Source organism: Mustela putorius, unplaced genomic scaffold (assembly GCF_011764305.1).
Source record: "Mustela putorius furo isolate JIRA1106 unplaced genomic scaffold, ASM1176430v1.1 tig00000127_pilon_pilon_pilon, whole genome shotgun sequence".
NCBI classification, from domain to species: domain Eukaryota; kingdom Metazoa; phylum Chordata; class Mammalia; order Carnivora; family Mustelidae; genus Mustela; species Mustela putorius.
Window position 1 is genome coordinate 7,670,672 of NW_025421288.1, and position 25,532 is coordinate 7,696,203.

At 59.5% G+C, this 25,532-nt stretch overlaps 1 protein-coding gene across 6 annotated transcripts; it reads right to left on the minus strand.

Moving 5' to 3' along the window:
* Positions 1-507: 507 nt before the first annotated feature.
* On the minus strand, positions 508-24,641 carry RAB3IL1 (RAB3A interacting protein like 1). Of its 6 annotated transcripts, none has more exons than XM_004770322.3 (11): positions 24,539-24,641; positions 9,855-10,107; positions 9,380-9,475; positions 9,206-9,283; positions 8,738-8,956; positions 7,664-7,810; positions 7,030-7,158; positions 6,822-6,934; positions 5,176-5,275; positions 2,401-2,467; positions 508-1,570 (listed from the first exon to the last, which is right to left on the minus strand). In XM_004770322.3, exons 2-11 carry the CDS (start codon positions 9,912-9,914, stop codon positions 1,488-1,490), a joined length of 1,092 nt encoding a protein of 363 aa, XP_004770379.1. In that variant the 5' UTR covers positions 9,915-10,107; positions 24,539-24,641; the 3' UTR covers positions 508-1,487. The 6 variants fall into 6 exon arrangements, with proteins under 6 accessions (XP_004770379.1, XP_004770375.1, XP_044919330.1 ...); XM_004770318.3 differs by lacking the exon at positions 24,539-24,641 and adding an exon at positions 21,152-21,401; XM_045063395.1 differs by lacking the exon at positions 24,539-24,641 and adding an exon at positions 18,587-18,641.
* Positions 24,642-25,532: the final 891 nt, after the last annotated feature.

Consider the following 25,532-nt stretch of genomic DNA (forward strand, 5'->3'; position numbering starts at 1 on the left):
CACAAGATACCACCCCAGGTCCACCCCGGGACTCCTGGCCCTTGCTAAGAATCTGTCGGTGAGCAGGCCAGAGCCACCACATCTATCCCTGCCCGTGCCGCTGGCAGACATCGCCAGTAAATCCTGCCACCGTCCAGCACTCGCTAGGCAGCCTCCTGGTTTTGACTCTGAACTCCAACCTCCCGTTAGATGGACACAGGGAGACCAGCAGGGGATCTGCCCAAGGTGCCCCCAAGACAGCATGAGAGGCAGGCTCAGCACCGCTGCTCCCCCCTCAGCGGGCCCCTCCGCAGGGGAGAGGAAGCCAGGCTCGGCCCTGCTAACCCACATCCCTGAGGACCGCCAGAGAGGCCTCAAGGGGTGCTCCCCACAGCAATCCCTCCAGGATTTGGGCCTAATCCCAAGCACGAGGGCTGGCTGGGGAAGGATTTGGTTTCATTCCTTCAGCTGCCCAAGCCTTGGCCCGAACCCCAGGGCGCAGGAGTGAAGGCGCGTGGCTGCCCAGCCTCGACCAACAAAGCCTTCCTTTATTAAATAGAGATCGTGTTACATTCCATTCAAAGGAGGAAATCAGCTGTGGTGAGGGATGTGTCCAGGTTGGATCCCGGTCCCCAGTGGGCTTTGAGGGGTGAGGAAGGAGGCCTGGGTCCTGCCTACCCTATCCTGGTCCTGTGTGCAGGGCTTGGCGGCCGCGGCCCCCGTTGTCTAGATGGCCACCCACGGCCAAACAAGACACGGGTATCCTGAGGCCCTGCCTGAGTTTTACTTTGGGAGAAAAGTATCCTAATCCTTCCAGTGGTGGTCGGGGCAGGGCCTCCTGGAGCACGGGGCTCAGATGGGGGGAGGAGGGGGTCAAGTGCGAGGAGGAGGGACCCTGATCCATCTTAAGAACAGTTTGGGGACAGTTCTCAAGCAGATACAGGTTGGTGTGCAAGTCCCTGACAGCCCCTTGGGGCCCCACCACCCCCATAGATGCTGGAGGCAGAGGGCCCTCTGGGGCCAGTCCAGGGAGGCTGCTTGGGAATAGGTGAGGGGTGGCCACCAGGGGGTGCTGGTGGCCCAGAGCTTGGGACCAGAGGTGGGTTTGAGGGGGGGGGGTGTTGGGCAGGAATACCCTGGAGGTCAGGCCACCCAGGTGGGTGTTAGGCCCCTTTCTGAGGATGTGGCAGCAACAAGGCACCTGCAAGCAGCAGCTCCCAGGCCTGCCCCAGGTATCCCCTCCAAGGGCTGAGCCCAAGTATAGGTCCAAGCTCCTTGGTCTTTGGTGCTTTCTTGAAAGTCTCCTGGTATCTGTGAAGACAAGGGTCTGCTCACAAGGTCCTGTCTGTCCCAGGATGAAGGTCTGGGACCAGCTCAGCAAGGCGTCTACGGCCTGGCCATTCGTCCATCTGGTTCAGCTTCTGGCTCAGGGCCGGCTCCAGCACCCTGTCTTCCCGGGCAGGTGTTGGCTGCTGCTCAGAGCCCCCCTCTAGGCCCCGGACCATGCTCTAGGCCTCCTGGGGGAAGAAGCCAAGCTTGGCCAGCGACATCTCCTTCCGCAGCCTCGTGATCTCCCAAAACATCGGCTCGGCTGCAGGTGGACAGAAGATGGACAGCTCAGGGACAGGGTCCCCTCGAACAGATGGCCTGGCCCCTCTTCCCTGGCTTTGGGCAGGGCAGCTGGCCGGCACCCAGGGCTCCCCAGTCCCCCAGCAGAGATGACCTCAGTGGTGCCCTGACCTCTCTAAAGCTCCACATGGAAGCCTTGCACACTTGAGTGCTGCTGAACACACCCTACCCTGCCACGCTGGGGGCCACGGCCCGACACCGATGTGCACAAACACACCGCCACACATTTTCTGGGCTCCATACGCTTCCCAACCCTGTCTCCCCAGGGGCTCAGAGACCCTGAGTGGTCAGCAGAGCCACGGGGTCAGTCCAAGGTCCCCTCCAAGGCCTTGACGCCTGAACTGGGGAAGAGAGGCTCAGACTCCAAATGGGCAAGTCTGGTGAAGAAGCGGGACGCTAGGCCTTGCAGGACAGGGGCAGAGGGGACAACAGGTGGATGGAGGACCTGCCGGGCAGGCAAGGGTGAAGTGGGAGACAGCAGCTGGTGTCAAATGACTGAGGTGTACCCCCAGTGGGGAGGAGGAGATCTACAAGGGACAGCCACCCCATCGTGGAGGGCTTCCAATGCCAGGCCGGTAACAGGGAGCAGTCCCCTCGAGCCCCGGGGCCTGGGAGAAGTTTCTGGGTGGGAGAAGGCAGCGGGGCCGGGAAGAGGCTGGCAGAGTCCTCCTCTCTGTCCTCTGTCTGGGCCACAAAGCTCCTAGATCCACCCCCAACACCGCTGCAGCCGCACCCCCCGCCCCCCCCCCCGCCGCCGCGGGCCAGCACCGCCGGCCACCAGGGGGCGCTCACCTTCCTGCCGCACCAGGCCTTGCTGGATATAGCGGATATAAGTGAAGAAGTTGCACACCGCGGTGATCTGGGGGCAGAAGCAGGGAGGTGTGACCCGCCAGCCTTCACAAAAGGGGTTCCCCCCCCAAGCCAGGGCAGACCAGAGACCAGATCGGGAAACCCCACATCTCATCAAAGCCAGATAATGCTCTCTGAGCTGAACAGGGCTGGGATCTAAAATTTTACTACTGGGTGGCTCTGTCGGTTAAGCACCTGCCTTCAGCTCACTCATAGCCTCGGGGTCCCGGGATTGAGCCCCACATCTGGCTCCCTGCTCAGCAGGAGAGTCTGTTCTCCCCTTCCGTCTGCCCCTCCCCCCGCTGCTGTGCTCTCTTTCTCTCTCTTCCTCTTTCAAGTAAGTCAATCAAATCTTTTAAAAAATACATAAATAAAATTTAATTACAAACAGCGTTATTAGAACTCCTCCCAAAAAAAAAAAAAAACCAGCAGCAACTAACATTTCACCCAGCACAAGCATCCCGTGAGGCAGACATGCTTATCGTCCCCAGTTTACACACGGGGAAAACAGAGACTAAGAACTAAGCTACTGGACCACAATTACAGAGGCCACGAAGACGGTAAGTGGCTGAACTGGAAGGTGAAACCAGGAGGCCTGTGGAAGAATTCACGCTCATCCTGAGGGACCTGCCTGCTCCAGGGACTCAAGGACCTGGCTGCCAGGCCTTGGCCTGGTGCTCCTGATAATGCCAGGATAGATAGGGGGATCAGAAGCTGCTCACGGGGGCTGCCCTGCATCCCCAGGCCTGAAGCCCCTCGCCTGGCCTGAGGCCTGCTCCGTGCCAGGCCCTGTACTGGGTACCGCAGACCCTAAGTTGGCTCAGATGTGGGCCCTTCCACAAAGACTCTCCTACTGTAAGAAAGGGTGCTGCTGGTGCCCTTCTCCCCATGGCTGAGAGTGTCGGCCACTAAGAGCTCATGGGTGCCCCTATGTACCCCCTAAGCTGGCACACCACAGCCAATGACTGGTGTAAAAAAGGCCAGCTCCCTTGCCTCCAGGCAGAACTCCCTCTGGGCTGCAGAGGTCCCACGGATCAGGCTGCAGTCAGACTCCAGCCGAGGCCATGCCCTCTTCTGCTTCCTCAGGCCCACATTCTGCTTCCCTCACTCCTCCTAAGAATGGTGTAAAATCTTCATCTCAGGCTCAGCTTTTAGGGAACCCAACCGGAGACAGAAAGTGGCCAGCAGCTGTGGCCAAAACTGTACCTACTCAATGCCCAGGGTTCCAGGGGAGGGACGCCAAGTGTGTGGGGGCCCGGGGGTCCAGAGTTACAGGGAGGGGACCCTCAAACACACAGAAATACCTGCCAGGAGGACAAAGCATGTGCAGAAGCTTGGTGGCCCGGGCCAGTGTGAGAGAGGGCCGCCCCAGTCAGGGGACCAAGCCCATGTGGCTCAGGAGGGGCTATGAGGAGGTGGGGCAGAGATTGGTGCTGGAGAGGCCTGTGTGCCAGGCCACGGAGTTTCCCAGCAGCCAGTGGGCCCCCACCGCAGGCTGGTGAGTGAGGAGGGGCCGGGAGCAGTGGGGTTCTCTCCCCAGGGCTATGCTTCGGGGATGGAAAGCTCTTCTCCCTACGGATGCCATATGCCTTGGTCTCTTCGAGGTGGGGACTCCTTCCTAAGATTTCACACCGTTTCAAGCTCCCATCCAAGCTCTGCCCAAGGCAGAGACACACAGGCCTGGCAGAAACAAAGTTCTACAGTGTTTTTTTAGTTTTTACATCTACGGATATGGTTTTGCCAGGCACAGAATGGCTGGCGAGCCTCCTTCTATGGAGTCCTGATGGAGATCCAAAAAAAAGGCCCCTGGAAAGGGCTCTGTGCACAGAGATGCGGGGCGGAGGCTGCAGGGAAGGCGGACCGGGCTCAGAATGGGGAGGCCCCAGGTCTAGGTCATGCCCCTCCTTTCTACGGCACAGACTCCCATCAGCAAACGGAGCTCTGCTCGCTGCTGTGGGATGCACTTGGACCACACGCTGGGCACCCTGCGGAAGCTCGCTGGGCCCAGACAAGCTGCCCAGCAACGGGGCCATCTGCCCACTTCGATCCCTTTGAACAGCCTCTAATAGGTCAAGGACAGGAGACGGTTTTCTCCCTTTTCCCCCAGCTCGGTGAGGTCCCCTGACCCAGCCTGGGTCACTCGGCAGGATTCCCAGAGGACTTGTGGCACCCTCCACTACAGGCAGGCTCGAGTAACAGAGAGACCTCAGCACCTTCTCAAAAGTCTAGGGCCAGAGCCTGAGCTGGGAGGTGGGAGCCTGGAATTTAAACCTGAATCCTAATGTCACTCCCATGATTAGGTTTCGGCAAGCAAAGAGGCACCGCAGTCCACCCTGCCCCCAGCCTGAGGGACTGGGTCCTGCCAACAGCCATGGGACCTCGGAAGAGGACCACTATTTCCAGAAAGGAGGCAGCCAGCCTATTCCTTGACTGCAGCCCCTGCGCCAGACACCCAGCTAAGCTGTGCTGACTCTTGCCCCAGGGAGACCATAATAATAAAAGGAGGTGGTTTTAAGCCACTAAGTTTATGGTAATTGGTTCTGTAGTAATGACAAACTAATTCACCAGTCTTGGCTGTGTGGCCTGAGTCGGTCTCCATACCTCTCTGAGCCCTGTGTCCTGCTCTGCAGATCAAGGTTGGGCTCCTAGGCCTGGGGCACTGAGTCCCAGCCCAGGGTGCCCCTAAAAAGCCCAAGACCCTCCCCCTGGATGACTCACCCTGGCCCGGGAGGATGGCGAGATGTAGTAGTGGCTCTCAGAGTCCCCAAGCCGGATTCGGTGGCGACAGGCACGAGCCAGCCCGCTCAGGGCACAGGTTCTAGGGGAAAGCAGAGGGGTCTGTGGGGGCTGGCGGGGGCTTGCCCACCCAGCTCACGCAGGGAGGATGGCAGGCAGAAGGATGCACCAAGGGAGGGAGAGGCAAGCGGACCTGGGGGGCGGGGCCTGGCATCCTCTCCCTGAACCCCAGCTTTCCCAGGAGCCAGGGAAGGAGGCAGCAGCCTCAGAAGTCCCTGGGAGAGACCTTTGACCTATGTTGGATCTCACCCCTGAACCCCTCACCTTGCCCCTAGGGGGCAGGAGAGCTCAATGCACCTCATGTAAGGTATACCAAAGCTCCACTCGCTGTAGCCCCTCAAAACACCCCCTACTTTACTGGGGCCCTCAGACTCAGTCCCGCCCTCCCCAACTAAACAGGAGTCCACTGTCTCCTCCACTTGGTCACCAGGTCCTCAAGCTAGGTCGTGCCAGCAGGGCTTTTGGCTTGAATCCCCTCAGCTCCTCCAACCAGCCCCTTGCCTCCCCTCTCCCCTTCTCCACCTTACAGCCAGGGTCTCCTCCAAAGCCCAGATCAAGCCCATCATCTTTCCCCACTCCTTTCCTACTGCCCAGGAAACCATTGGAGACTCTGGAGCAGAGGAAGGTCAAGTAGGCACTTGGGTTGCGGGACTTATCAGTGCCTTTGTTGCCTCCATGTTCACTGTGACTCTGATTGGACCCGATAGCCCTCTTTTTAGGAAACATCTATTGATGACTATGAAATGCTGGCCTAGTGAGTCAAAGCCTAAACTTCATCCAAGACCCTTTATACTCCGACCTCAAACACTCTGCAGTCTCAGCCCTATCTCCCTCCCCACCCCATTGCTCTGCTCATAAACTCAGTGATGTTTCTATTAACACCCTGGCTTCTCATATCTTCACTCCTTTTGTTCCCTCTGCCTGAAGGGCCCTTCCCTACTCGGCAAACTGCTGTTCGTCCTTCAAAACCTGACTCAAAGGTGCCCCTGTGTGACAAGGCTCGCCCCGTGGGGCTTCCCTGGCAGGTCGAACCCTGGGCTGCCGAGGGCAAGGGCTCCCTGCCTCTGCCCCCGCTCTACCCTGGCTATCTGGTTCTGCTGCGAGCCCTGCTCGATGGCAGCTGAGCCGCAGGAAGGACGCGAAGCCAAGGGCAGCCTGGTTATTTATCAGCACAAGGAGAGTGAAGAGCTGACATCACTTACATGGCAGTTGGGGCCCAGAACCCACTGGGGGAGAGAGGGTGGGGGTGGGAGAGGGATGGTGGTCAGGCCAGCCAGGAAGAGGGAGACACCCGGGAGGGCCTGGAGGTGCAGGACAGGGATCTATGACTAGAAGCAGGAATTTGTGCCAACGTGGCCTCCTTGCCCTGCCAGAGGTTAGCCGGCGTGCCCCTGCACTCCTCCCTAGCCAGGCCTGTGAGCCACACTCCCACCCGCCTCCCTGGGTCCCACCGCAGGACCCCCCGCACAAGGGCTGAGGCTCAGTCCCTGGTTACCCCGTGGGCAGGGCACGAGGCGAGGCGTGGCCTTCTCAAGCAGGCAGCAGAGGGTGAAGGGCACTAAGCTTACTTGGTGCTGCCACACTCAACCGCGGCCACCTTCACCGTGGGCGGTGTCTGCGCAGCCACGGGCTCGATGGTGAGCGTGTTGTCCTCCACGGCGGCCCGGACCAGCGCGGAGAGCTGCGACAAATCAGGGTGGCAGGCCAGGCCATGAGCGGCTGGCCTCGGGCTGCAGGGCTGGGCCCCGGGGCCGGCCACCCTCCGCCCCACCGCACCTCCTGCATGGTGAAGTCCAGACAGGGGCCCACGTCCTCCCGGTACACCCTTTCGAGGAAGGGGCAGGTCTTGTCCAGGGTGGGTGATTCCCGCCAGGCCTGGAACTCTGCGAACAGGGTGGTGTCCACCTGTGGGGGAGGGTGAGCCAGAGGGGGCCAGTCAAGGCGCTGGAGGGGGCCCCACTCGCCCCCGCCGTGGCAGGGACAGGTGGAGCCAAAGCAGGTGGGGACCAGGGAGGTTGAAGGGCAGGCCTGCCAGAGGGGCTGTCCCCAGGGGCCCAAGCAGGGCAGCAGAGCTCCAAGGAAGAAGTGCCTTCTTCCCTTTGCCCCCAGGGGCTCAGAACCCAAACTTCCGTAGCTAGCTGTGCTTTTAGCTTCCTGGCTCTACAAGGTCACAGACGGGTCCAGGGCCTCGTCCAGAAGACCCTCTGCCTCCTATAGGAGGAAAAGCTGAAGATGGGCCCCGCGGGTCCCCCCCGCACACAGACACATGCACACAGAGAGAACACACATGGGGCCACTAACTGCGGGGGGAGGGGGTGGAGACCACAGACTGGTCACCCTGGGCGCATGCGCTGTGAGTGAGGCCGGGCGTGGTGGGGGCAGAGGGGCGGCCCCTCTCCCCAGCCATTACCTGTCGGGAAAAGGAGAGAGAGGTAGTGGAGGTGGGGGCCGCGGGCGGCTCCCCAGGCAGGAGCTGCCAGGCCGGCTCGTAGGTGAGGTGAACAGCTTTGCTGGGGACCACGCAGAGGAGCAGGGAGAGGAGGGGGGGCAGCCCGGGCTGGGAGGGGCGGGGCAGACAGACAGACAGGTGCACAGAGACAGACGGGAGGAAGGAGAGGTTAGTGTTATGGTCAGAAGCTGAGAACTCGGAAGTGGGGGTGAGGCCTCCTTGGCATCCCCTCCCTGGAAACCCCAGAGACAGGGGGCAGGATGGAGCTGGGGGCTGCCTTGGTGTCAGAGACCACAGGACCCCGAGTCCCACGTGGCCCTGGTAGGGCATGCTGGGTGCAGCCTGGAGCTGAGCCCCTGACACCTGGGCTTGTCAGTCCCCATGGCCCCAGGAGGCCATACTTATGTGAGGAAAGGTGAGGCTCCAGCAGGGCCCTTCACGTGTCCAGGAACCCATGGCCAAGGACACCACTGCCTAGCCTGGACCAAAGACCCCAGCTGAGGCTGGGGGGCACAGGGACAGGTTCCAAAGGCTCTGCCTGTCTAGGTACCCTCGCCAGAAGGTGCTGAGGACCCTCGAGTCCAGGGATGTCACAAACTAGACCTCAGGGCTGCGGACATGTAGGGCCCAAGCAGCCTGTCCCCAGAGGCCCAGCAGCGGCCTCCCTAGGTCCAGGGAAGGTGCCTTCCCAAAGAACTCCCCCATCTTCCCCCAGCCCAGGCAATGCTCTCGGGCCCCAGGCCAGCCTCAGGTGCCCAGAACACCACCTACAGCTTGGCTGGGTGTGGACGGGCTAGCAGGCCCCCCTGAGAGATGTGAGGGGTACCACACTGCACTCAGAGCCTGAAGGCCAAACCTCGTATCACAAAAAGGCTGCCCAGCCCTCCCAGACAGAGGACACCGAGGCCCAGAGATGGCAGCACAGGCTCCCGGTCACACTGCAAGGCGTCAGGTCTCCCTATGGGGCCCCATGGCGTGCTGACGCCGGACACCGCCTCTGTCTCCTGTGTCCGCTAGCCGCCTGTGACCCCTCACCTCTTTGCCCTCCTTGTCCGGGGTGAGGGTGTGTCCAGCCGTGGGGCACACAGCGGGGCAGAGGGTGCTGCTGGTGCTCTTATGACGTAAGTGGCCCTTGCGGGGTCCAGCCTTGCTGGGGCTGAGCAGCTGCGGGTGGAGCTCGCGGTTGGGGGAGGCTGGTGTGGACGTGAGGACCAGCGTCTTCAAGGCGGTCACCTCCGCCTGCAGCATGTCGATCTGGCCGGGAAGAGGTGGCCGTCAAGCCCAGTCCAGGGCTAATGTCACTGCGGCTGCCAGCCGCTGGCCACCCCGGCTCAGGACGGCCTGTCCCAGAGGTGACTAGGACCGAACCCCCCTGCCCCCTTACCCCTGAAACAGCCTTTGAGGTGGGGACTGAGAAACCCATCTTACAGATGGGGAAACTGAGGCTTGCCGTATGCCAGGGCTCTGTGAGATGCACCTGTCTGGGAGCTGGCCGGGCCTCACCTTGCCCCGCGCCTCCTTCAGCTGCTTTTCCGACGCCGCCTGCTTCATGTTGGCTTCCCGCACCATCTTGTGGGCTTCCTGGGAAGAAGGCAGGCTGTGCGTGAGCGGAGACTGGCCAGCGCGCAGCCGGCGACCCATTCCCCGACCCATCCCCCGGCGGGCCAGCCGCGGTACCTCGAACAGGCTGGCCGTCAGCTCCTCCAGCTCCCGTTCCAGCTGCTCCCGCACCTTGGACAGCCGCTCGCACTCCTCATCCTTCAGCTTCAGCTCCTGCGGGGTCCAGGGCGGGTGGCCATCAGCCTGGCATGCGGGGTGGGAGAGGACCCAAGCCCACCAACCGGGCTCCACTGCCAGGGTCCTCTTCCACGGGCCTCTGAGCCCCAGCCTCCCTTCCTCTGTCGCCCTACAACTTAGGATGCGTTTCCCACTTGGCTGCCGCGCGATGTCGAAACCCCAACCGTCAGCCTCTCTGAGCGCTCAGAACGGGCCGTCAGAGCAGTCCAACGGCTGGAAATCCTTCAGAAGGCACCAGAACTGGTTTCTCCTCTGTGCTGCCCTCATGCTCGGCACGGCCTCCGTGCGGGTGCTCAGGGAGAGCCCACGGCCCCCTGCGGGGGGGCCCCTTAACCCGCCACCCTCGGAGCCCCACCTTCTGGGCTTTGTGCAGCTCGTCCTTCAGGAACTCGGAGCCCTTCTCCCGGATCTCCATGGAAGAGCTTCGCAGGCGCAACACGTCCAGCTGGGCGGCCGCGGGGCCCTCCTCACCTTGGGCCTCCTCCCCTCCAGGGCTCTCCGCCAGGCCTCCTGGGGACTCCCTGTGGCTTCTGCAGGGGCCCACGCTCTTCCAGGGGACTGGGACAGCTTCGAGGGGCGGCAGGTGGCCCTCGTCTGGGTGGGGCTGGCTGCGGGGCAAACAGCAAGTCCAAGGTGGGGGCCCTGAGACCCAGAACTGAGCCGAGGGACCGACCCTGAGCCATCGCCTGCCACTCGGGGCTTGGTCTGGGCCCATCTGTAAAACATGTACGCTACCCTCGAGGCTGTCACTCTGCTGTCCCACAGACAGAGGGACCAAACGCGGGGTCTCCTGGGGGCCAGGTCAGGGCACCCTCGTCGCTGACAACCACCCTCTCAGGCCTAGAGCCAAGGGCTGAGCCTGGTATACAGCAGGCGCTCAGTTTGGGTTTGTCCAGCAGGAGACTTGAAAATGCGTCAGTGCTGAGAATCTGAGTCTCCATTTCTACAAAGTGGGCACAGTCCTCTGGGCCCTACCTCTGGAGTCACCCAGTGGATCTGATGTGCATAAAACCTTAGCACACAGGGGACTCCTGGGTGGCTCAGTCATTAAGCATCTGCCGTTGGCTCAGACCCTGATCCCGCGGTCTAGGGATCTAGCCCCCAGTCTAGCTCCCTGCTCAGTGGGGTGACTTGCTTCTCTCTCTCCTTTGGCCCCTCCCCTCACTTGTGCTCTTAGCAGGGGACTCTTTCTCAAATAAATAAAATCTTAAAACAAAAACCTCCGCACTGGGTGATTGGGTTATGGACATTGCGGAGGGTATGTGCTATGGTGAGTGCTGTGAAGTGTATAAACCTGACGATTCACAGACCTGTACCCCTGGGGCCAATAATACATTATATGTTAATAAAAAATAAAATTTAAAGAAAAAAACCCTCTGCACACAGGAGGCACTTAAATGGGAACAGCCTTCTTGGCTACTGTTCATGCAAATTTTATGCAAATTATATCCCACTCCCGGTGGGCAGGAGAGGAAGGACCCAGCCAGGGCCCACAGAGCTGAGGAAGGAAGATTCTGCCACACAGCCCAGGCAAGGCAGACGGTCTTCCTGCTCCCTGAGCCTTGTGGGGGACAGGCCCGGCTCTCCGCTGCTCTGCCCTGTGACGACCTCAGGCAAACACCCGTCTCTGGGCCTCAGGACCCTTCTCTCCCTGAAGTCAAAGACCCTAGAGGCAGTGCTGTGGCCAGCAGCCTCCGTGCCCCCCCATCCATCCACACCCCCCACCCTGCAAGAGACCCTGCGGAGGGAGGCAGGCAGGAAGGGAGAGGGCTCGGGGCCCAGCAGCGGTTTGTGCCAAGACAGCACCTCCGGACTCGCTCACTCAGCAGAAGCTGGCGGGCCCCTGAGCCAGCAGCTTCGGGGTGTGATGAGGGGGTGGGGACGCGGAGGGGAGGGGGCTCCCGGGGCCCACACAGGAGGGAGGAAAGCCAGGGCCAAGGGGTCATGGGACTCAGGCTAACTCAGGCACAAGCGTGAAAGGCAAGACTGGGGATCGGTCCCTCCTCCCTGTCATCTGGACTCTGAGACAGTCATCAAGCAGCCCCTGAGCTCCGGCTCCTTCCAGGTAGCACAAAGTTGCTGGGGACCCAGGGGACCCCTCGCAACGAACCTATTCCCAACCCTTCTTCACGTGACCCCGTGCCTGCGCCCAGCCCGGCCTGCCTTCTGCTTTGGGACCGGCACAGTGTGTGGCCTCATGGTTGCTTGGCTGGGTCCTGCCTGGCAGGGACCCGGGGCTCTGACAGATAAAGTGGGAAAACACATCTACCACTCCATCAACAGTGACTATGCCGGACAGGGATCCTTCCTAACACCTTTGTGTGGGGGGTGGGGTGGGGGTGGTCCTCGTTGGCAAGGGTTCCCCAAGGCATGAGCAGGGGCTGTGGCAGTGCTATGGCAGCCCTGGGCTGGGGTCTGCACCTGGGGGTCTCACCCTGGGCCATAAGCCCCCTGGGCTGCTGTGTGCCTGTCTCCTCATTTTCGGCTCTCAGCAGCATTCATGGGACAGTCCCCGTCCTACAGACAAGGGATGGAGTCTCAGAGAAGAGTAGAACAGGCCCAGGCTCACAGGGCTGCTCAGAGGCGCTGGCCAGACAGCAGGGACTTCTACAGTCCAGGCCCAAAGTGCCTCCCCGGCCAGTAGGGGGCGGTGTGAGGGCACAGTCAAGGCATCTGCTTCAGGACCCAGGGCTGTGAGGCTCAGGCGGGCTCCGGAGACTCCTCCTTGGCGGCAGCAGGGAAATCTGACCCAATTCTGGCCCGACTGACTTCTCAGATTCTGCTCCGGCCCAGAAACTGCCTCCCAGGAGGGCAGGCCGGGGCTGGGGGAGCGGAGGCTGAGAGCAGAGGCCAGAGTCGGGCCGGGCCAGGGTCCACACCAGGCTCTGAGCTGGGGTCCACACCAGACCCTGGGAATGTCACTGCAATTCTCTGAAGCCACCTGTGGGACAGGAGTAAAAGCCTGGAGGAGGTGGACTAAGAACCAGGTGAAGAAGTCACGGGATCCAGCACCCAGGAAAGACGGGGCCTTCTGCAACCACACTGCCGTGCCTGCCCAGACTCTGGGTCCCACAGCCCAAACCGCAGGCCCAGGGAGGTCTTCTGGCTGAGACTCTGGAGGCCTGGGGCCCAGGGCCATTTCCTCAGGTAAGAGAGGATGGCCCTCGTCACTTGGGCTGGCCAGGGGCAGCAGACCCCAGCTCAGGGACTGCCTGCTCGTCAACAGGACGAGCAAGAACTGAGGGCCAAGGAGGGGGGCCACCAGCAGGGATGGCACGGGACACAGGGCAGGATCCCAGCTTTTAGACAACCAGCCCTGGTGTCTTTTCCTCTGTAAGGACCACCCCAGACATCACCCACACCCCCGCTGAGGAGAAAAAGACCTCCAGCCCCTCCCACAAAGACCACCAGAGTGGTCACTGACTCTCCTGTTGGTCCCAAGGTCATGGCTGGGGGTACGGCCAGACCGTCCTCCATCATTTTCCCAACAGGCTCTCACTTCAGCCCACTGCTGGGAAGGATGAGCCCAATTTTGCAGCCAGAAGAAATGATGGCCTCCCCACATGCCCCCTCCCCAGTGTAAAATCCCAACTTGAAAATCCTGATGGCAGAAAGCGTGGGAAGAGAAGGACTGCACAGACATTACCAACTGCCCAACGCCTGGGCCAGGGGTTCAGGAAAGATGGGGTCTCCCTGTACTGGGAGGGAAGCTCGAATCTGTAGGCCCTCCCCTCACACTTCAGAGCTGAGAGGCAACTCAAAAATTTCGGAGAAAGGAGGGACCCCAGGCCCCATAGGTCCAGCCCAAGCCAGAACCCTCTATTTTCACATACTCAGCATCCCAGATCAGGGGCTGGAAAACCTCGATGGGAATGCCCGCGGGGCTGCGGAACTCCCTCCTTGGACAAGCATGGACTACTACTTCAGTTCTTCTGCCCTGCACCCCCTCCCCACTCCTCAGTCCAGGTCCACAGCCCTCAGCCCGAGCCTTTTCAGACCCCATTCCCTGCAGAAACAGAGTCCAGAGTCCAGAATATGCTCCAGGGAGGGCCCGTTACAGGACCCACGGCCACTGGGAAGAGATTAGAGGCAGGAGACAGTAAGAGTCAAGGTCAGAGGAAAGTGGGAGCACCCAACATCCCCCATCCTGAAGCAGGCTCTGCTGTCTAGAGCCCACGGCAGTTTAGACAGGAAAGGCCCCACTGGGTCACTTCCCCAGGAAACACACATGGGGGGCGGGGAGCAGCAACCACAATGCTCACCCCCCAATCCTGCCCTAGAAGGGCCAGCAGGGCTTTTGTCCCCATCCACAACAAGAGGCAAGCTGAGAATGAGGACCCCTGGATCCAATGGTCCCAGTAATCCCCACTGGGCCAGAAGGGCCTGACCAGGATCCGGCATACTCTTTCCATCTCCAGCCCACCACCTGCCATGAGTCTCTCTGCCCTTGAATCTCTCCCCACTGGTCCGCAGGCCAGCACCCAGGTCACCTCTTTGAACTAAAGATCCCTGTGTTAATGGGCATGATGGGTTCATTAGAGAAGACGGAAGGAACTAGTTAGGGAAGCTCTGAAATGGGGTGGAGTGGGGGGAGGCTGTGAGGGCACACTGGGAGCGCTCACCCTCTGCCTGGGGCCAACAGGGTGGCTGTCACTGATCTGGTCTATGGGGCGGTGCCACGGCACAGGAGCCCCATTCAGACTTATGGCCCTGCACGCACAGGCATTCTGGTAAGCCCTGAGGCTGACAGCCGAGGGACTCCTCCTATCCAGGGGCCCCGAGGAGTCCCAGCAAAGGTTTCACGCATCAGCTTGTCCTGCAAGCCGGGCGAAGAGGACAGAGAGGGGCTACGTCTTCACCTCTGAACCCTCACAATGTCGCTGCAGGGATATGCTTCCCCGAGCAGGTCTGGACAATGAGGCGCCTGGTGTTCAGAGAGGGATGGTGACCTGACCGGAACACGCAGCCAAGAAGAGGCAGGGTGGGAACAGAACCCAGAGTCCCAGCACTACTGCATCATGTGACCTGTCACCCGGAGAAATCCTGACGGGAGGAAAGGGATGAATGGTGGTTTTGGAGAAGTGAGGCAGGACGCAGATGGGGTTTGAGGAAGTTTGAGCCAGTGCCTGGGGGCGGGGGGAGCGGAGGGGGGGTGGTGGGGGTTCCATCCAAGGCTGTTGCATAAGCCAGGCAGGTCTTGGGCTCAGGAGGGATGTGCGGAGGCGACAGACACACAAAAGACTCTGACGGGGGAATCGAGGGAATCATGGCAGGAACTGGGGGCTGGAGAGGGTGATAGGGAAAAAAAAAAAAAGGCAACAAAACTACAGTAATTAACTAACATAATGAAATGGTGCCTGCCATGGGAACAGGGAACTGGGAGGGAGGCATGTCCTATACAGGTCTCTAGGTGGCTGGGGGGAGGTACCGGGCCGGAGGGAGCAGCTGCAGTCTGAGGGAGCACTGGGGGAGGAGTAACAGAGGAGCCTAGGACCACAGAGCCAGCTGGAGGACCAAGGAACAGCCACCCCAGGGCTGGGAAGGAGAGTTCTAGAATGGAACAATGGTGTCCTATTTGTCACACATGGGAACAGAACATCAGGCTAGTGAGCAGAGCAGGACCCTGGGGTTGGGCGGTGCGGTGGAAGCAGGTAAATCTGGACCACTCCAGCAAGGGGGACCTGGCTGCAGGATGGAAGGCAGGGAGGCTAGAACACCTGAATCAGGTGGACGGGGCTGAGCAAGCCTCTCCTTGTGGGAGCCCCAGCCCAGCCCAGCCCAGCCCTGGGTCTCCACGGAGAGCCAGCACCAGGCCTGGGAGCATAGGAGCTCACTCTGCACACATAGCACCTGCCTCACAGCCACCTGCTCAGTCCTAGAAGGGCCCGACCTCTCGAAAATCCAGCACATACAGAGCAAGCATCTCTCATGTGCTAGACACCCCATCAGCCCCGACCCACCCAATCTGCATGACCACACAGATTTGAGTTGCACTGCCTCTGAGCCCCCTGCGGACCACCACCCTGTTGGGCACAAATCTGGGGCAGAGGTGGGGAGAGTCGAGGACAAGCAGGATTCTCATGAGGGTCTGATAGATAGTTAGGGTAGGATAGATAGTTAGATCAAGGAGGGCTTCCAGGAAGAGAGGTGCGCAAATGCTGGGAGAGGTACGCAAATGTTTCCCAGGCAGGAGACCCACCTTCCTTCCATACTCCAGATCAAGTCTGAGCCTATGAGCCCCTGTGACTTAGGCCCGACAGGCAGGAGCTTGAAAATCCAAGTCCCTCAGAACCCAGAGCAGTTAAGTGACCTGCTCAAGATCACACAGCCCAGCTGCAGCCCCAGGGCTCCCCAGCATCCCGCTCATTCCAAAGATGCAGTCCTCCATCCCTGGGAGGGTAGGGGAATCTCATTTCATTCCTGAGCAGTCCATCCAGCCTGGATCTCTCTAGAGATAGGTAATGATTAGCTTCATCTATCAGAGAGGGAAATGGAGACCAGGGGAGCAAACTAGCCCAGAACTCAATTTCTGGCTTTTGCTGACCAAGTCCCAAGTACCTAGCACTGTGTTAGCTGTAGAGATGCAAGAAGTGCGTCTCAGAGCAGGCCTGGCATCCGAGACTACGGGCATGAGAAGCTCTGGGTGATAGGGAGGGGAGCATCCCAATTTGGGGGGGAACTGCCTCTGAGTTCAGCCTTCAGGGCTCCTGAGCAGGAAGTCCCAAGGAAGAGGGCCCACTTGAGCTCCTGCAGAGTCCTACCACTGCTACCCACCCCAGGGGAGCAGCCTTGGGTCCACGGCCAAGGTGGGGTGAACCGGCACCAGGGCCTAACCATTAGCGGCAACCATCCCTCACCTACAGATAAGGAAGGAAAGTGAGGAAGGAAGCCCCAGAGACACCGACCGCTTAGCCAGGGCCACGGACCCCTGATCCCAGACTCCTCATACTCTAGAATGAAGGACCAAATATGCACCTACCCAGACTGACTGAGCCCCTTGGGGGCCAGAAGCCTAAGCAGCTCAGTTAGACTTACATGGACAAGTAGGACCCCAAGCAGGGTCCCTTCTGGCTCCTGCTGGAGTCTGGGTGAGCTCCTAGGACTTGAGGCGCCCAGTGGATGTTGGTAGCTTGGCCCCTGATCCTTCAATCCCTGCCTCTAATATCCGATTAGGGGAAATCCACAAAAATGCAGAGCTCAGAGTAACCCCAAAAGTCGGCCTCTCACTCCCAGGTGTCCAGCTCCTCCTTCCGCCCCTCGTGCTTTCCATCTGCATTTATAAAGCTCCTACTAGGTGCTCTATACCTGGCTAGGCCCTGGGGTTAGGCTAGGGCCCAGGGATCTAAATGTACATACAGGAAGTGAGTTATAGGGGCGCCTCGGTGGGTGAGTCGGTTAAGTGTCTGCCGTTGGCTCAGGTCATGGTCCCAGGGTCCCCTGGGATCATCATGGGATTCTCGTATCCAGGTCCCTGCCCAGCAGGAAGTCTGCTTCTCTCTCTCTCCCTCTGCCCCTCCCCACTGCTTATGCTAGCTCTCTCTCTCAAATAAAAAAATAAAATCCTTAAAAAAGAAAAAAAAAAGAAATGAGTCATACTAAGGATCATGTGGGGGTCAGCTTGGCTGGTTCATCCAGAAGGCTCTTGAGAATATGGCCGGGAGGCTGGACTGGGGTGGAGGGAGGGGGTCTTCTCCAGGACCCTGAGTCTTTTTGACCCTGTTCTTAAAGAGGACCTACTGGGCTCCCAGCTCTGTTTGTCTGGCCCCAACCTGGATGCCTGCAGGGAAGGGAACTCGGGGCATGGAACAGCTCCCAACCCCTCCTACCCCAACCTACTCATTTCACCCAGAGACCCAGAGAAGTGAGAACATACTCTCAAGATCACACAGCAACTCAGTGACTGTTTCACCTGGGTGACCCCCAACACATGGGGTCACAAGCTTCTTCCAGACTGGGCTGCCCGTTACACAGTCAACCCCACGCAAGACTGTGCTAACCCCATCAGGTCCCACACAACCACTTTCTCCCTGAACTGTCTTCTTCAGGGGTGGGGGAGGACTTCTTCAAAGAACAGGCTCTGCTTCACCTTTCACCCTTTAAGGGGCATGCCTCTTCACACCTCACCCCTACCTGGAGCCCTTTCTTTCAGCACCCCCTGCTGGGGACAAAGCCCACTATTCCCTAGCATCTCAGCCCAAGCTTTGCTAGGGGCCATGGAGTCCAGAGGATCCAGCAGGCATCAGAAACCTCTCCTGCCAGCCGGCACCACCTCCTCCCTCCAGCAGGCCTGCCCTTGCTCCCCAACTCTGGCTGGGAAAGAGCCCCATCCTGGGACTCCCCCCACCCCCCAGCTGGCCCAGTTCTTTACAGGAACACAACCCACCCCACTCTGGCCACAGCTCTTCCAGGACCTGGCCTTTCCAGGCCATGGGGAAGAGGAAGTGTTTGCCCAAGTCCCTGAGAAGACCACAGCCTTCCTGCACGAACAGGGCAGGGGACCCACACCACGGCCAAGGAACGGGGATCACCCCTGAGAGCCAATAATCGGTAATAGGGACTGAGGCCACTAAACCAGGACCTGGGGCGGTGCTTCAGACTGCAGGGAGGTCCTACCGCACACCTCTGAGCCAGCGGATCCACAAGCCCCAGATGGAGGTTCATCAACTAACTAGCGACCTTGGCAGAGACCCAGACCCCTTTTCCAATTGCACTGCTTTCCAAAGGTTCATCCAGGCTGGGGCTGGGCGGGGGGAGGGGGGCTCCTCCAGGTGCACACCCCACACTTACTCCGGCTTGCAAGCCACCCCCACTCCGCCCGCCCCCTTCTCACTCGCGCTCCAGATGAGCCAGGAGTTGGCGCCCGCACGCCGAGAAGGTCCGCCGCCCACCCCTTCACACTCCGCACCCAAGACAGCACCCCCGACCCCTCCCCGCGGGGCGTCCTTCCACCTCCGCAGCGAGTTAGCTCGCGCGTCCCGGTGCTGCAGGGCGCCCCTCCGCCGCCGGCCGGGTGCACACGCCGCGGGGACACCCCCCACCCCCCAGCCCCGGAGGCCGCCGCGGTGCGGGGACCGCGCGCGGACCTACCCGCTCCACATCCCGGCGCCGCCGCGAGCTCCCTGCGCCGCCCCGCGCCGCGTCCCCGCCCGCCGCCTGTCAGGCCCGCCCGCAGCCCCCACCGGCCCCAGCCCGCCCCGGCCCCCTCCCTTCCCGGCGGGTCACGTGGCCGAGGGGGTGGCCCGAGGACACGTGCCCGGCCCCGCCCCTCCGCCCCGGGACGGTGCGGCGGCGGGAGCGGGGGAGGAGCCCGCGGCCCGCGCGCCCTGCGGCTGACTCCTCTCTGGTCCCCAGGCGCCCCGGCGCGGCGCCTCCCGAGCCCTCGGCCACGGCTGTTCAGGAACCTTGGCCGAGTGCTCGGAGCCCGCCGACAGCCCCCGGCGCCCACAGCCGGCCACCGGCCCGCACGCCCCTGCCCTGGGCTCCCCGGGCTCTCTGCCGGTTCCTGGAGGGTGGGAAAGGGGCCAGACCCCAAAACAAGTTTTCTTGGGTTTACTCTTGAGCGCTCATCCCAAAGGAAGACCCACCTTTGGTCCGAGTCTTCAACCCCAACCCTCCCCCACCCGCAGCCCAGTCCCCACCTGGCAAAGGGCCTTCCCCTCTTGTTGGGAACACTCCCTGCGCATCCCTTCCAGCATCTACTGGCGGGGGGAGGGGGGGGATATGCACCCCGACCAGGCACACCTGTCCGGATTTAGGTCCTCTGGAAAACCTAATCCCAGATCACGGGTCTTCCTGTCCCTCCATCCCTCCGCCCCTTTGTCACTGTTCCTCAGCCCTGACTGCTGGCCTCGACTTCAGCCTGCGGTGGGATCCTGTGAGAGTATAGCTCTTCTCTCTTGCCAGGGTCGGGGGCTCCCACCCTCTGTCTCTAGAGAGGCCTAAGAGTCGGAAAGGAAGGAGGTGGTTCCCTTCCAGATGGTACCAGAACTCAGGATACCACTCTTCCAGACCCACAGAGCCGGGACCCAGGCTTGAATGGGTCAGGTCTTCCCTGGGGACACACATTTCTCCCATTCAGTTATCCATTCAGCCTTCCATCCTGTGTGAGCACAAACTATGGATCACATAAGGGCTGGGAATCCAAACTGCACAGACACATGCTCTGTCATCCCAGGGGACCAATATGGTAGGGAGACAGCAGGATGGGAGACATACTCACAAGGACCTCCACTTCTAGGGCCAGTACTCAGAGTACACTCATACTAAGTGCACAGTGTCTTTGTCACAAATAGAAAATGGCACTACCTTCCTAGAGGGGCGCGGTCCATGCCAAGGTACGGAACTTGGTGAGTGGAGAACAGGCTGGATTTCATGCCTGCTTGCTAACTCCCTTGACTGGTATGTTGTGCAGTGAACAACCTAGGCAGCCCACTGTGACGTCCCTTCTGACTTACCAGAATCATTCTGCCCAGTCCTCCAATGCCCTTCACTCTGCAGGGCAACGGTTTCTAAGACTGTGGTTTCCCAAGGGCAGAAACCATCTCCTTCTCCATGCAGTGTTTCTCTGCCTGCCCCAGCCTAGTCCAGGGTCTGGCCCAAAGCAGATGTCCCCACCCTGTTTGTTGACTTGAGTCCTACACCAAATAAGTCTCGAGCAACTGCTGTCTTCCTGGCCCTTGCTCTGTTCATTATTTAGGAGTAGGGGGAGAAGACACAAAAGGAGCTCAGGACAGGGGCCTTACCCTCCAAGACTTCACAAGCCTGGGCAGGAGATAAGACTGGTCCAAGCTGTGGTAACCCAGACTGGTGGGAGATAAGGCACAAAGGTGGTATCAACCCAGGCTAAGGCCCCAGAGGAAGAGTCCTTAGCAGGACAGGGGAGGGCCAGTGGACTTAAGCAAGGCCTCCAAGGATAAATGTGGGGTTACCATTCTGGAAGCACTGACACCCAAATTACTACCCAAAAATACCACATCATCAATCCATCCGATGACCATCGACAGCCAGGCCTCACTAGCTCCTTCCACAGCCCAGTGCGCTCTGCTCCCCAGCTGAAAGGATTGGTCTCAGAGAAGTTCAGGAACCTACTTGATGTCACACAGCCAGGGGTGGTGGGCCTGTGACCTCTTACACCAGTTTTCTGAAAAGACAGCCCGGAAACTAGAGAACTCACTAGAAACTGCAGCTGCATGCAGTCAGGCAAAAAGAGGAGCCTGCTGGGGCCTGGCCAGCCGGTGAGGAGGGACTCAAACGAGTCCCCTTCGCCCCTCTCCACACCATCCCCGGTCCCCACCTGGCAGCCCAGACCACAGAGTCTAGGCTGGAAGCAGATGAGGAACAGGAAATTGCAAGCCCGGATGACCCAGGCCCCAATTCTGACTTCACTCTCTCTCCGCACACCATGTGACCCAGGATGTCTGTTTTGCCCTCTCTGAGCCTTAGACTCTGTGTCTGTCCAACCACCAAGAAAGACAATCAGAGTCACCCCATGGCGCTGACCTTGTAGGAGGCTCATGAAATTCCTCCAAGTTCCATGCCAGTCCCCTGTCAGGAGCCTGGGCTCTTCCTCCCTCCTCCCCCAGGGCCCCTACAAAATGGCAAGCTCTTCCCCCCTCCTCCCCTCCGTGACCATGACCGAGGTCACTGGCTCACCTGTCTGTGTCCCAGGGCTCCTCTCCCAAGTTCCCGTCAAGTGCGGGGCCCAGAACTGATGGGGCGTAGCGGACAGCCCCCGAGCTCAGTGCCAGGAACACGGGGCATGTTCCTCGGGCAGGACACCTGGTGCGCTCCTTGGAGTCATCCATGCCAAGGCCAGCTTGAGGGTCCCTCTGGAGACTGACAGGAAGGCGGTGGCAAGAGCCTTCTCCCCCTCCACCTCCCCCCAGCCCCGCCCCAGGCTGAGCCTCACGCTAACCTTTGCTATCTCTGAGGAGCAGTGGCCTGGGAAAAAGGCTCCTCCCAGCAGGCCTCTATCTCCTGAAACCCCGTAATTATTAACTCCTGTGGCTCAGCGGGCAGCAGAAGACACCAGGGGCCCTCCTTCCTGGGCTCCAAGCCGGGGAAAGGTAAGACTCGCTGAAGGGTCATGGGAGATTTCCTCTGCATGCCCAAGGCCGCAGCTTCCACTAGGCCCAAAGGAGGAGCTGCCTGTCCTCTCCCAGCCCAGGTCAGCAAGGTGGAAAGCCTCGTCCAGCCCAGACTCTGTCACCAACTGGTTGTGTGGCTTTGGTCAAGGACCCCCACCTGCCGCCTCCCCATCCCAAGCTTGGCCTCAATATCCCCTTAAAACTTGGAACCACTAACAAAAAGGCACAATTCGGTGTAGCAGTTAAGCACAAAGGCCCGATGTCAGACAAGCTGGCTGCAACCCCATTCCAGACTGAATGGAATGAGGCTTTGGGCATGTTAGTCTCTGTGCCTCAGTTGCCCTGACCCATAATAGGGAATCTCACCCTCTAAGGCCCCCCCAGGCCAGCTGCTACTGCCCGGACATGCCGGATACCCCCCCCCTTTCCTCCCACAATGCCCTCTGCAGCACATCCTACCCCCTGCTGATAAATTTCTTCTTTGCTTATAACCCCTCCACCAGGAAGCCTTCCCCTGTAGATTTCTTTCCTGAGGGTGAAGCCCTCAGGCATGTGACCACCTTGTGTCATGATGAGTAGAACTGTGGGACACCCCCACAATAACCGAGGGACTGTGTGGGCAGAGGCTGGCCCGCACGCACTTCCAAATCCTCAGTACCCCCTTGTCTGGGCCATGGTCAGCCTCAGCCCACCCAGATGGTTTGAAGATTCCACCCCGTCTCATTTGGCTTGAAATCTATTCCTAGTTCTGCTGTTCCTTGGTTGTGTGATCTTAGGCAAGTCACTTTGCCTCTCTGGGACTCAGTTCCTTCATCTGCAAAATGGGAACAGTTGTCCCAGTGAAGCTGGGAAAGTCACAGCAGGTGACATTAGTAAAGGGACTGCCACACTCAAAATGAGAGTGTCCTCTGCCTTTCTCCCTCGGCTTCCCTCTTCTTTCCTGTCTGCCTCTGACTTCCCGTGGGGGAGAAGCTGCCAGTTCCTGACTTGAAGTCACACCCCACCAGCTCTGCCCCGCGGATAACAATATCTCCCACTCAGGCTTTGGGCTCCAAAGCTCTCAGCCTAATGCAAACCAGATGCTGGCCTGGCCCTTCCTGGCAGTGAATTTTTCATGGCTTGCTCCCACCCCCTTCCTGTTTTTGCTCCTCACTGATACCCTGCTAAATTCTCCCGTGCCCCTACCTTCCTCTGCAGGGCAACCTCTGGGCCCACCTGGAAACAATTAATGGAAAACAGGAAGTATGAAAAGGGGGGAGGGTCTCCCCATCACCCCGATATGGCAGGAGGGAAAGGACCTCAGCGGGGGCTGATGACAGAGTGTATGAGAGTGAGTCCTACCCTCCAAGTCCCCAACCCCCCTGCCCCCTGCTGCCAGGCACCAGCCTGCCCCCTCAGGGAGGAAATGGAGTCAGAGTTGCTCTGAGGAGGGCATAGAAAAAAACTGCTCCTTTCTGGACGTTTAGGCAGAGCTGGGACTTCACGGGGAGCTTATAAGGGCCTTGTCCTTGGCTGTGACTTAGAAAAATCGGAGCCAGAAGAGGCCCAAGTCCCTCCTGCTGCAAATGAAGAAACTAAGCCTTGGAGGCTCAGTCTGGGGGTCACCCGGTGAGTCAGAGCCAAGAGGCAGCCCAGCCCGGGACTGCTCGCCTGTAGCCTGTAACAGCGGCTCCCCAAGTCACTTCCCGGGCTTGCTGTCTCAGCGGCATTCCCGCAGCCCCTCCCCCTCCGCCAGAGCGCTGGGCCCAAGTCTGTCACGAGGATGCTCACGAGGCCACCGGCAGCACCTGGCCAGGCAGACCTGGATCTTCCCCATCAGGGGCAGACACTGGAAGGGAGGCCTGGGGCGAGCCCAGGAGTGGGTCTTAGTCCTCAGCCCCATGAACCTCTTAGGGATCCAGGGCTGGCCCTCCTTGGGAGGACTCCACCATTCCCCCATTCCCATGCAAACAACAGCTCAAGGGCTCCCCCAGAGCTGGGCTCTGGCTGCCCCTCCCTCCGCCAGCTGTGCAGAGTGTTTGGACAACTGGATGGAATGTTTTGCAGCTACAGTCCTCCCTGGATCCCGGAGCTCAGATTTCAAGAGGGGCGGGGCAAGGATGCTGGCTCCAGGGAGAGGGCAAGAGACTCAGGAGGTCAAGTATGAGTCTGGAGCTCACTTCCCCATCCCAGTCCACCCCACCCCCCACAACTCTCTGCTCAGGCCTGAGCAAGACCACCGGTTGTCCAGCCCCAGGGTAGTGGGGAGCTGGAATCAGGCTCCGGCCCCTGGGAGGACAGGACAGCAGATGGAAACAGCCAAATGGTGTCAGAGATTTGGTGGGGCCAACCTGGTGAGGTCAGGCCCCGGAGACAGTCTGGGCTCCGGGAGGGGCAGGGCCCAGGACAGCACTCTGAGAACATTAAGACTGCTAGCTAAGATTCCGCAACATAGATGGGTCCGTTCACTACCATCTCCATTTTACAGATAGAACAGTTGGGGTCCAGAGGGAGTAGGAGATCACCCCAGGTGACACAGCGTGCTGGGGGCAGAGCTGGGCTAGAACCCAGAGCTCCAGATCCTAAGCTCATTCTTCTCAATATTCAGGCTCCTTCCCTTTCACCCCCAGACCCAGACTCATGTACACCAGCCAATGAGCCAACACCCTTGGTCTTCCTCAGAGGACACAGACAAAATAATCTACCTAAGTGGGGTACTCCAGCTTCACAAAGAGAAGGCACAGACGCTAAACTCGCTGCCAGCCTCTGGGAGCACCAACCCACTTGTGGACGGGGTAGAGGCCCCAGTCGCCTGGCTTTGGGCCCCATTTCTCTCTGATTCTGGGGCCAGAGCTCGCCCAGATTCCCCAACACAGCTGCTCAGGTGTCCCAGAGCCCCTTGAATAAGGCTGAGAAGACACACATGTTCTAGACCCAACTATATGGAAGATACTTTGAGCCTCAGTTTACCCACCTTAAAATTGAGAGGGTTGTCTTTGCTCTACTTGACTCACCACCATATTGTGGGTGCTGAAGGCAGGGAGTGGAAGGTTCCAGCGGACGCCTTTGGAGTCTTAACTAGTTCCCAGCAAGAAAACCATTGGAGCTCACTTGTGAAGGAAGGAGGGAGGGATTCCTTTGAGCCCAGATCGGAGCAGGAATCCCATCAAGGTGCCTGGGGGCCTGGATTCCGGGAGGTGGAACCTGTTTGACCACTCCCAGCTCCTGAGGAGGAAAGCGCAGAAACCTAAGGGAATTTGAGAATCAGGAAAACCTTCAGAGGCAGATACGACAAGAGGGAGGGGTGGTGGGTGTCCCCCACCCCACAGCTGGTGGTGACCCCCTTCCAAAATGGCAGGGTGAGACAGGGACCATGATGGGATCTTTTTTAAAGTTTTATTTATTTATTTTTTTAGTAATCTCTACACCCACCATGGGACTCAAACTCACAAACCAAGAGGCACATCCTCCTCTCTCTGAGCCAGCCGGGTGCCCCTGCGCCAGGATGTTTACATTTGGTTGATTTCATTCACCCTCAAACCACCCAATGTGGTCCCTTCGTTGCTTTCTGTTCCCATTTTGATGATGAAAGAATGGAAACTAGGAAAAGGTGAAAGGATTTGGCAACAGGAACAAGTGAAGGAATTAGGATTTTAATCCACGCTCTCTGACTCCGAAAGCTCATGTTATTATCCGTTCACCGTTCACCCTCTCAAAGGGTAAAGTGAGATAGAATGGAAGATGGGCATTTTATGCTAAGGGACACGAGGACCAAAGCCTTGGAGGTGGGACAGAGCAGGACATACAGAGAGAAGCAAACTCTTCACTTCGGCGGGAGCATAAAGCTGATTCGGGGGGATCCTAGAGAAAAGACTAGACAGGCAGGCTTGGGATGAATCATGAAGAGCCTTAGAGGCCAACTTCAAGAGTTTGGACTTTATTCTGAAGGCTCCAAGGAGATAGTTAAA